General features: G+C 42.0%; 1 protein-coding gene across 1 annotated transcript in view; it reads right to left on the bottom strand.

The window, feature by feature from the left end:
* The window catches only part of IPMK (inositol polyphosphate multikinase), a 79,982-nt gene extending 67,392 nt beyond the window's left edge, over window positions 1–12,590 (bottom strand). Inside the window, exons 1-2 of the mRNA XM_074958997.1 lie at window positions 12,424–12,590; window positions 338–423 (exon numbers count right to left, since the gene is read on the bottom strand). Coding sequence (XP_074815098.1) covers window positions 338–423; window positions 12,424–12,445 — 108 coding nt within the window. The 5' untranslated portion in view covers window positions 12,446–12,590. The remainder of the gene's footprint in view (window positions 1–337; window positions 424–12,423) is intronic.

Raw genomic sequence — 12,590 nt, 5'->3', positions numbered from 1 at the left:
AGATGACCTCCAGAGGTCCCTTCCGACTCTGATATTCTATGCTACTATGATTCTATGACTCAGACAGCAGAAACTCTACTAACAGCAAGATCTAGGCAACACGCAAATGTCCTGACAACTCTGCCAATGCAACAAACACTCAAACCTGCAACACCGGGAAAGCAGGATTTGAATCCTAGTCTCTATATTGTATATGGATGGTGCATTACTTACCACTTAAACCTTGACACTGCACTGTAACTTTTTCAGTCAGTGATGGGTAGGAAACATTAAGTGAATCAGACACAACATTCTCCCTTCAAAAAGACAGGCCACTTCCTTACTGAACAACTCTTACCTTGTTGTAGAACTCTTGTTCTCTGGGACCTCGAGGAGGTGGCTGCAATTGCTTCAAGACTGTGCCATCTGGATGCTGCAGTATGCCTAGAAAAACAAACAGTTCATTTATAGTTTAATTCTAAAGAATGCAACCATCCGGTCTTTTAAAGCTAGCAAATATTAAACAAGAGGTAGCCCAGCTGCTCAGTGTAAACTACTCCTACTGTTCTTTACAAAGAACAGAGGAACCTAGCAAACACAGCCCCAATCACCAAACTCTTAGCAGGGATTAGGGAAAAGGAGAGAAGAAGAGAAGAGTTCTTGTAGAAAGTGTGTTAAGTTATAATTATTTTTATACGAAAATATTTGAAATCTTAACTCTACACAAGTAGGGATGGAAGACCTTTCTGCCGCTTTCCTTCCACCACTCCCACAAGTGATTTTATAGTACTGTGCTGGAAGGAAAAAGAGGCAAAAAGGTCTGGTCAGAAGAAGGTGGTCCAGTGAGAAGAACCTTGAGAAAAAGGGTCTGGAAGACTAGGGCAAAGTTGAGGTTGTACTCCCTTGACTTCACTAGTGCTGATGTGCTGAGAGTAGTAATGCCTTATTTTTTTCATTTCCTGTCTTATGAAGTTTTGTTAGGTATATTGTGTGTGTAGCAACTTTAACTGATACACTATGTAGTGCTCCGGCATTAATCATAAAAAATGATTCTTTTAGAAAGCGATTTTTTTTTTTTTAAACAGCATGCCAGGAGTACTGGTCCTTTTGTAGACAAAATATTTCTGAAACAAAATAGTTTTATTGTTCCTGTGACTTTTACAGGAACCTACTGATCCCATAGTTGTTCTGCACAGGAAAATCTGAAGACAATGTTTATTATGCATGTGGAATGCGACCAGATTGGGCCCTTTATGGCATACAAGAAGTATTTTCTCACTGTAATGAGAGTTTTAAGAACAAGTTTGTTCCACTATGTATAAAGTTTTCACTAAAGGCATTCTAGCTTGTACAGTATATTTTACCATACCCTGATACTTGTAAGCATATCAGCTAAACCGCTTTAAAAAAAAAAATTACAAACGAAAGCAGAAATTATATTTAATTATGGGACATTTTGATAACCATATAGGACTAATTAGAATGCACTGTTATATATTTGCTAATCAAAAGAGTTTTCAAATTTATAAAGGGATTTTTGTTTTATGACAAAACATCAACATTTTGTACTAATTATTGTTATCCAACTGGCAGTGACGCTAAAAGATATGAATCCTGCAATCAGCATAATATTGAAAACAGACAGACAATCTGATGAGTTATAAACAAACCCCTTTGCAAGTTCTATTTTAACCCTCTCACCTTTACTAATCAAAAAGAAATCTAACTTCATTTTTTCCATTCTCTGAATAGGTCTTTAACAAGTTAACACTTCTCAAATTTCTGACCCCTATGATTTCTGAGCTAAGTCCCAAACACTTACTTTGTCACTAACACAAGAAAACAAGAGCACACTTTAGATCAAAGAGATTTGTTTAAGCAATACATACTGATGCATCATGCCGGAATGAATCATTCACAAATATAATTGTTTATCCCAGCTCCATCTAAAACTTTATGGAAAAATTTAAGGCTTTTGAGAGGAAAATATTGGATTTATAATTTCTACCTACTTAGGGGTTTTTTTGGTTCTCTTTTGCCAAGGAACATTACAGGACTGTGGCTTGACAAGTTAGTTAAAATACTGGTTAAAAAAAAAAAAAAAATACATCAGCAGTGTGAGTCTCTCTTGAATTTGGTGTTCCAAACAAATTCTACAGCCCGCTAAAGAACAACAGTACTCCACCCACAGGACAAGAAGTCGAGGACCTGGTGAATCATTACCATCTTATACTGGCCTCAGCCATTGGCACGCTACCCCAAAAAACAGCTCCTTCCATCCCATTGCCCCACACAGATCTCCTTTGTTTTCTGACACCCTCTGTTGGATGGAGAGAGATGAGCAGAAACTTAAGTGCAGAGGACAGAAAACAAAGGCTGATTCAGACAGAGCAAAACAAAAATTCCTCAAAGTCTATCCTGAGGCTGTATTATAGGCCAAGAGAACCTTTCTATCAGCCTCCATTGAGGTTGCCAAATCCCACCCCAAGAAGCTATCCAAAGTGGTAAATCATTTAATTCTGTGGGCTGGTCTATACTAACATTCTAAGGCCTGGTCTACACTGGGGGGTGTATCGATCTAAGATACGCAATTTCAGCTATGAGAATAGCGTAGCTGAAGTCGACGTATCTTAGATCGACTTAGAATCACTTACTTCGCGTCCTTGCGGCATGGGATTGATGGCGGCCGCTCCCCCGTTGACTCCACTTCTGCCTCTCGCCGTGGTGGAGTTCCAGAGTGGACGGCAGAGCGATCGGGGATCGATTTATCATGTCTACACTAGACGCGATAAATCAATCCCCAATAGATTGATCACTACCAGCCGATCCGGCGGGTAATGTAGACATGGCCCAAGTTGATCTAAGTTACGCCAGCAACTGAAGTCGACATAACTTAGGTTGACTTACTCTCAGGAAGGTGGAGTACAGAAGTCGATGGGAGAGCACTCTGCCACTCACTTAGCAGGTCTTCACCAGACCTGCTAGATCGACACTGCTGCATTGATCGCAACTGTGCCAATTTAGCTGGTAGTGTAGCCATGGCCTGAGTGTCTACAACTGCATCAAGGTGCTATCATCCTACTTTACTGAAAAGATCATGCACATTCAGGATGCCTTCTCAAACAACCTGGTTGGGGGATGCAGGCATAGTGGATCCAACAGCCAACTTGCATTCCCTGAGTTCAATGTATTCACTCATCAAGTAGTTCCAGACACCTTAAAGGAGACCCAACCCAATATATAAATCCAACCCAGGTCCTTCTTAGCTTGTGAAAGAGAGAAATGAACAACAAGCGCTACTCATGACCAGAACAGCCAGTGCCCCATTCAAAAAAGAAAAACTTCCCTTTTTCTTTCAAACAGTAAAGAGACCCACCCTAGATACTTCAGTCTTAGCCAACCATCACCCACTGTCAAACCTGTCATTCCTGAGAAATCTAGCCAAAGGCCAACTACAAGCTCATCTAACTGAAGCCAACATTTTGGGCCCAGGATACCAAAAAGGCTGTTTAAAGCTCCAGGAAAGAGACTCGCCAACAACTTTGCACCTCTTCTTCCTTCATATGGCTTAAAAACATAAATATTAAAGTTTAGGTTGGCAATTCAATTGACTGCCTTAGGTGACGTGGAGTAGATGGCAGAGATAGCACCAGGATATGATCATTTGGAACACTGGTTCAAGTGTCCCATAGGCTGATGTCCGTTTCCACAGTCACAAATAGGATCATGGCTCAGCCTCCATGTACAGAGGAAATAGACACATCTGCCACATGATATACATATGCAGTTCAAAGTGGACCATATTTTCCATGGGAGTGAAAAGCCACTGGGTTCCCCAGTTGGATCCTAGATGAGATGTTTGTTCAGAATGTTGGTGTCCTCCCACCTTGCTCGTCATTAATCTTGGACAGCAAAATGCTGAGTCTTCAAGCTCTTGCACTCCAAGCCAAAAAGGTTTTCTGGGATTGAATTAGAAATCTCAGTATGTTATTTAAGTCTTCATGTATTGGAAGACCCTTGTTCCCTCAAACATGATGAGACTCCAGAAGGATTCTCATGTTGCGACAAATTTGGGCTGGGTTGATGTGTACCAGTACAGGAAGCCATGGTTATGGAATTGATTATGCTGTGTCCATAGAGATCCACATGGTGATGTTGAGTGTTGACAAGTGATGTGTGAGAGCCATCAATCCGGACAGACGAGCAGTATTCTGTGGTAGAGCAGACAAGGGCTAGTGAAGAGGCCCAAAGAGCTTTTTGCATCCACTTCTCCAGTCATTCCTGACAGTTTCTAGAGGAGATTTACATGCATCTTTACTTTGTCATGGGTGTTTTTCAGGTACTGGTGGTATGTGATAATTCAGTCAAATGGCACTCCAAGATCATTCAGGGTGGTATCATGTGTTATCTGCTAGCCACAGAAGTCCACATGCAATTTCATCCTAGCCTCTCAACTGTTTAGATGAAACGCTGACATTACAGTCTTAATGGGGTTTGGTTTTAGCTGCCAATATAAGAAATATTGTTCCATGCTTTTAAGGTTCTTGGTTAGGACTTGTTCTACAGTAGGTAAATCCTGTGCCTGTGTAGTCAAAGCAAAGAGATTTCCATGATGTTTGGGGAAGGTCAGTGGTGTACATATTAAACGACATCGGTGCTAGCACTGAATCCTGTGATAGGCAATTGTTGAGAGTGCATACTCTGTTGACCTAGTCACCAAGGAAAGTGCAAAGCCTGCGATTGGTCAAAACTTCTTGGAAAAATTTTATCATGGGATAATTTATCCTGGGATAATTATCATGCGATAATTTTGCTGGCTTTCAGAAGACTGTTCACCCGTATGGTGGCACAGGCAGATCAGTCTAAGAAAGCTGCCCCAATCTTTGAGTTTTCGCTGGACTCTCACCTCAGTGTGTGTTTGTTAAGACTCATGATTGGTCAGTTCAGCTGTGGCCTGGTCAGAAACCTACTTGTTTACTAGATAACATTGCTTCTACAAGCAGCATTCACTCCTTTGGCACAATTAAACTCTTGAACAACAAGAGTAAATCTCATCACCGCTAGAGACAACCTTCTCAAGGGGTGGACCAAGACTGTGGCATGAATTCCCCCAGGAACTAAGAAGTACCACAAACCTCACCACTTTCCATTCTAAGGTCAAGGTGCATTTCTTTGACCTCACTTCTCTAACATGAACATAGCAAGAAGTATATTTAACAAAACAGCTAGCAAAACATAACATCCACTCACTTCTCCCTCTGAGGAGAGAATGAGAGAAAAACACCACACTCAGATACAATGGTGAACACCCTGGTATAAAAACCTATATGGAATCGAACAGCATATAACAACAAGAACAAAACTACTCTCCTTTTTATAGGGTGACTGATATTATGTTATTTTTCAAAGCTATTCAATTCCTGGTAAGAGTTAAGCCAGACAAAAATAATTCTATTTTCATTTAGTGAAGAGTATGTTCAGGTTTCAGCAAGTTATGAACACACAAATGGAGAATTGGGGTTATCCCTGAAAAAGTTTCCATGCTATTTAACTCTACTATAACAAGAGCCAACAAATGCCCATAACAACAAAAATTAATAGGCAATGTAGGTTTTAAAAGGCTTAGTCATTTTTTCCTGCATATGCATTATTTTGCTAAAATCAGCCTTATGGCTTAGCTGATAGCAATGTTGCAAAGTAACAGTGTAAGAAATTAACTGAATCTCTCAGCTCAGTCATCTTACATTTACTTAAATTAATTGTTTTGGCACATAGTCAAAATATATGGTTGGGCAGAAGACGGAAAAAGAAGGGAGAGACTCAGAGTGACTGCAGCTCACCAAGAGCTAGTACTGCCTGCATTAAACTGTCCTCATCACAAGAAACAGGGCAGGACAACATTGTGCCTTTAAGGAGATTTCTACCCCTCCACTACTAAATTTTTGTTAATAGAGAACAGAAACTGAAGAGTGTCATTCTGATCAAAAAGAAAAATTCCACTTTGTGATGACAAGCTTCTTTCTATGATTTATTCATTCCTAACTTTTCAGATAAATTCTTGTATACAAAAAAGAAGAAACTATAGAGTGACAGTTATCAGAAGTACCAATATGCTGTTGGTTTTAAAAAAAAAAAAAAAAAGTACCTAGAATAAGTTCTGACTCTGAAGTTTAGCTTTTCAAAGTTTATGAGACATGGTAAACCAGGGGTGGGCAAATTACGGCCCGCGGGCTGGATCTGGCCTGTGAGGGCTTTAGATCTGGCCTGCGGGATTGCCCCCCACGGTGCCACAGGCCCCGTGCCGTTCTCAGAAGCAGCCAGCACCACGTCCCTGGGGCCCCGGGGGAGGGGGAGGCTCCGTGCATTGTCCTTGCCTCCAGGCACCGCCCCCCACAGCTCCCATTGGCCAGGAACGGGGAACCACGGCCAATGGGAGCTTCAGGGGAGGTACCTGGAGGTGTGGCAAGGGCAGCACACAGAGCCCTGTGCCGGTGCCCCCATCAGGGGCCGCGCAGGGACATGGTTCTGGCCACTTCTCGGAGCGGCGCAGCATGGGGCCAGGACAGGCAGGCATGGAGCTTGCCCTGGCCCTAGTGCACGCTGCTGCCACCCCGGAGCCACTTTAGGTAAGCGGCACTGGGCCAGAGCCCGAACCCCTCCTGCACCCCACCCCCCAACTCCCTGCCATAAGCCCTCTGCCTGCACCTCGCACCCCTACTCCCTGCCAAGCCCCCATCACACCCCAACCCCCTGCCCTGAGCCCCCTCCTGCACTCCACACCCCTCCTGCACCCCAACCCCCTTCTCTGAGCCCCCTCATACATCCTGCACCCTCCTCTGCCCCAATCCCTTGCCCCGAGCCCTTTCCTGCACACCACACCCCCTCCCGCACCCCAACCCCTTGCCACGCATACAATTTCCCCACCCAGATGTAGCCCTCAGCCCAAAAAGTTTGCCCACCCCTGTGGTAAACGAACAAAAAAAGCTGGGTGGCCCCTGACATCAGTGGATGGTAGAATTCTTATTGCTACTAAAAATGGTGATTTTCTGGGAATAATTACATTTGTTTGGGTTTCTTTGGTCAGTCTTGGAAATGGTTGCTTCTTCTATGGCTTTTTTTTTTTAAAATAAGCCTGGTTTTATATTTTTCTGTAATTTCTATTTACACACGCAACTATATAGGGAATGGAGTTACTTACGTGGCCTATGCAACGTAGCAGGTGCTATAAATGAGGTAAAGAAGTCTTGGCAGTCGCTTAACAACAGTTTAAAATGTGTGCTAAGAGCTGAATATAGTTTTCTAGAGTCCTTAATTTTTGTCCTTTATTTAGATATTGGCATATGAATTATGTGCCCCTCTCTCTAAAGGCACAGCTACAAGGACACTCAGTCAAAAATTAGCTCACAGTCTATAAGTTGGCTGCATCATTAGTAACAGGCTTTTTTTAAGCGGTATAAATTTAAGACTGAAATCAAGCTGTTTGCTAAGACTGGGTTTTGAACACATTCCACAATTATGAACTGCCACAGACAAAGTGAATACGGGCCTCATAACTCACTAGGATCAACATAACACATCTTTGAAAAACAGCCCTTTTACACATATATTTGTGTGTAGACATGGTGGAAAGCACACCCTCAGGTGAACATGGTACTCTACTGACAAATGTTTGAATTACTAACAATCTCAATGTTAAAAGGCCACATACAGAACTTCAGTTAACCTAGAGCTTACATTCTGCCACTGCATCATCAAGATTAGACAACATACAAAGCCAGGCAAATACTTCTCAAAATAAAACCCACGTAATACTGAATTAACAAAATGAAATGTGATGAATATTGAACTTTGAGGACAAACTGTTATACAAGTGTTTGGCTGGTTTGTTTTGGGGTTTTGTTTGTTTGTTCTTTTAAACAGCTACCTACCTCTGATATGTGACACTGGATTATGATAAAGTTTATTACTTGAAGAGTTTAGTACAATCATTCTTAAAAATACAGAACACTTCAAGTGTTAAAATCTACTAACAAATAGCAAGGGGAGGTCTAGTTAGTTTCCAGACCTAGCACTTTTCACAAGGACAAGATTCTTTCTCCTTCCCACCCACCTAAAACAAAACCACCACCACCACCAATTGAGAATCATATTAATGTAGTTTGGGAGTCTGTGGGTGGGACGTTCTGTACCTTGGGGGAACACCCAGCACCCCCATGTTCATCCTTATAATATGATTGGGGGGGGTATCTAATGCAAAGTTTGTCATGTCTTCAGAAGGCTCATGATGTACTAAGCACTCTTATGGTAATGTTACAGGTTGTAATTTCATGTGTACAGTTACGAGGCTTGAAAATGTGTCCTCATAGCTTAAAGCAAGCCCAGGCAAAAACTCGCCAGAAGCAGAAGGGCAGTTCACACCTCATCAGGACATGTATGGGACAAACCCAGCTCAACGTCACAGGAACAAAGGACACTGGCTTAGGCAACAACAAAGGATCTGTTGGACTCTCGAGTGAGTCACCCCCCTTCCTTTGGTCAGTTTGGGACTGTGATGTGGTAACGCTCACCTGACTCTGAAGGGGGGATCGGGGGGGGGCAAAGCCAAGAGGGAAGAAAGAACATGATAAAAGGGAGAGACTTTTGCTCTTCCACTCTCTTCCACCTACATCTACAGACACCACACCAAGCGACTGAAGCACTGATCAAAGGGGAGAGCCTGGCTGTAGAGCAACCAGCCAGCGGTGAGAAGCATCTAAGTTTGTAAGGGCACTGAAAGTGTTAAGAGCAGCTTACAGTGCTTTTTGCTTTTATTTCATTTGATCCAATCTGACTTGTTATGCTTTGACTTATAATCACTTAAAATTTATCTTTGTCGTTAATAAATATGTTTGTTTATTCTACCTGAAGCAGTGTGTTTGGTTTGAAGTGTGTCCCAGACTCCCCTTGGGATAACAAGCCTGGTACATATCAATTTCTTTGTTAAACTGAGGAACCCATATAAGCTTGCAGTGTCCAGCAGACATAACTGGACACTGCAAGACGGAGGTTCCTAGGGTTGTGTTTGGGACCTGAAATATTGGGTAGTGTCATTCGGTTGCACAATCCAAGGAGCAGCTTACATTCCTGTGCGTGACTAGCCCAGGAATGGGGGTACTCACAGCAGAGCACGGTAAGGCCGGCTCCCAGAGTCAAGGATTGACGTGACCTAGCAGATCACCAGTCCAGATAACATCAGAGGGGAACATCACAGTGGGTTTGGTTTAATTTAGTTTCATGCGCAATAAAGATCTACAACTCAATGCATTTATAAACAATTAGTAAAGCAGGTTGGCAGTCAAAAAGCTGACTTCCACCAACAGAAAACACAATGGAACTTTCTCACTGTGTGTGCACCTTTATGCATGCTCGGATGACCAAAACAAGAAAGTTACTTTATTTGGTTATTGCACAAATATTCTCACATTACATCCAATACGTACCCTTGATGGGATTATAAATAAACCAATTTTTCACATAAATAGTCTGAACATTTATTTTAGAAGACACCTCCTTTTGCTTATTTCTTCAGTAGAAAAACAAAGACATGATCCTTTGAAAGAAAAGGAGTAGTTGTGGCACCTTAGAGACTAACAAATTTATTAGAGCATAAGCTTTCGTGAGCTACAGCTCACTTCATCGGTTGCATCGGTTTCTTTTTACAGATACAGACTAACACGGCTGCTACTCTGAAACATGATCCTTTGAAAGAATCTCAAAGTACTTTACAAAGATGGAACAGGAACATAGCCCACTATCACTTCTGAAAATAGGGTGACAAATTCTTTTCCCACTTTGAAACTTGTCATCAGATTAGTCCCATCAATCTGTCATGAATAAGGGAGACCAACAGATGTCTACAAACATTCTTCAAACTACAATCTCCCTGGACTCCAACAAGGAGCTTGAGGACTCCATTTTCATCCTGACTGATAGATCACTAATATGTTCCCTCTGATATCAACTAATCACTCATCCCCTTACACTCAAACAGAAATGCCAGATATTTTTATTGCCAGATGCTACTGAAAACAATCATCATACGTGCTGGATCGTGGAACATACCTTTTCTTACCACACAAAACATTTTTAGCAGGGACAATTTCAGATAGACTCACAAGGTCAATGTAATGCTCACTGCATTCATGGAAAAGAAAGACTCATGCTGAGAGGCTGCAAAATTAATATACAAATTAAATTTTATATTTACAGTCATAATGCCATTATAGTTGTTCATAACTTTGTGCTCACTACCAGATAAGACTTGTCAACCACTCCCATCTATCATACAGCAAGTGTTTAAAAAAAAAAAAAAAAAAAAAAAGACCATGCCCCCAATTTTCCCTTTAAACACACACACACACACGTACGTCAGAAAACAGTTAGAAAATATTCTCTGTGTTCTTTACAAGGATGGACATTATTAATACTTGGCACTAATAAAAGCTAGGCTTCTCAATACTTTTGTGGACTTGGGCCTAAGTCTCTTTTTGGGGAAGCATTTCCTCTGAAAGAGGAAGGACAGATATTCGGAGGACAAGAAGAAGTTATGAGTATTTTAAACTGGAGTAGAACCATACCACATAATGTTGCAGTTGCTTATGTAATGTTATTTAGAAAGACCATGGTTAAGATATTAGACATGGACTGTCTGTATTAGTGTGTCTAATGTGTAAGGTTTGTGGTCCAGATGTATGTTTATCTATCCAACATAAATTTGTGGGCTGCTTCTGTATGTAGATATGAGAGGAAAAAAAAACTTAATAGTTATCCAATTTCTCTCTAGTAGCTACTGTTTTTATATGCTTGCATATTTGGGGGGAGGGACGCTGCAGAAAACACACCAACAAACTTAACCTTGCTATGATGGACAAGGTATTTAACTGTATTATAGAGAGGCTCATTGCAGAGAAACAGATTTTATTTAAATGAAACCTACTTTTAAGTGGACAGACAAAACATCTTCAGTTGAACTACCAATTTCTCTGAATAGATTGGTTTCAGAGTAACAGCCGTGTTAGTCTGTATTCTCAAAAAGAAAAGGAGTACTACCTGATGAAGTGAGCTGTAGCTCATGAAAGCTTATGCTCAAATAAGTTGGTTAGTCTCTAAGGTGTCACAAGTACTCCTTTTCTTTTTCTGAATAGATTAATATCTAGTTTATGAGACAATTGACTGCATATATTTTTTTTGGTTCAACTAATATATTTTCCTAACCAGCAACCTAAAACTTCAATGCTGTAGTACTACACACACTGTGGGAGGAAAGTATTCACCAAAAGTATCTCAGAAACCAGAAGGACAATTAAAAAGAGGCTATCAGAATTTTAAGGATCCATTAAAATGTACATCCATTCAAAAAAGTGGGCATTTCCTCTCAGTTAACAGCTAAAAAAAAAAAATTAATATCTGGAAGGCTCTGCAGTCATTTGTATTTCCATTTAGGTAATCATGTATGACTGACATTTCCCACAGACCCTTTTGTACCTACTGAGCTGGGTCTATTAATATTACCTCAGAGACAAGTTGTATTGCCTAACCCAGAAATATTCCCAACATACCACCAAAAGGGTGATTTGTTTAAAGATGCTTGTTTAAAGTAGCATGATGAATGTGATTAAAACCTTGGTTGTTGAGATTTGACTATTCCCTCTTTTACTCAGAGTACGGGTACTCCTGCCCCCCCCCCAGATTTTTCCAAATGACAAAGATACTTTTTGCATGGTAACTAAACCTCTCTTTAGTCATTCATAATGAATACCATCATTATATTCAGCTACATCTCACTCTGATGTTTTCCTTATAACTCTTATTCAGTCATCGCAGTGAAACCTGTATTGGGAAAAAATCTCCAACACTCAAGCCCTTCACTCTAGAGAATCCCAACGCAATGGGGCTCCTGTAATTTTGTACAACCTCTAGTTAAGAACAACCTCTACTGAGAAACTGACATGTGTTGGTCCCTTGGGTGGTAATGTAGGTTTTACCCCTTTCGCACAACTTCTTCCTTAGTAGGAATCCATATATATGACTAGAAAATAGCTCCATACGCCACATAGGGTTCACACACCCCAACAGGCAAAAGGGGAGCACAGAGACACCACACAGGGGAGGCTCAGATCATAGCAAAGCAAAGAACAGCAAATCCACTCCCGCACCCCCAAAGGAAATTAAAAGGAGTATTAAACGTAATGGGGCGCGGGAGGGATGGGCACGACCCAGTCGAAACACGGGACCCAAGTTCAAATCACACCGGGGACGGCGTAGAAGAGAAAACAAGACCCCACCTTCCAAGTGAGAAGAAGGAAGCCAGCCAGAGCCCGGTGTGTTCCCCTCACCCCAGGGTCAGCTCCCCGACTAGGTAGGGGCGGGCTCCACGCCCTGCTCGCTGCCCTCGGCCGCACTCACCCCCTTTATCCTTGCCGTACATGTGCCCGGCCACTTGGTGGGAGAGCGGGACGCAGCCGTTCAGCAGCCCCCGCCTGCCCCCGCCTACCGCGACTGAGGCGCTGGACGGTTCGCGCGCGGAGCCCCGCAGCGGCTCGGCCTCCTCCCCGTCCCCAGCGCGGCGCTGC

The sequence above is a fragment of the Natator depressus genome, chromosome 7 (genome assembly GCF_965152275.1).
Source record: "Natator depressus isolate rNatDep1 chromosome 7, rNatDep2.hap1, whole genome shotgun sequence".
In the NCBI taxonomy this organism is placed as follows: Eukaryota; Metazoa; Chordata; order Testudines; family Cheloniidae; genus Natator; species Natator depressus.
This window is presented reverse-complemented; position numbering and strand designations above follow the sequence as displayed.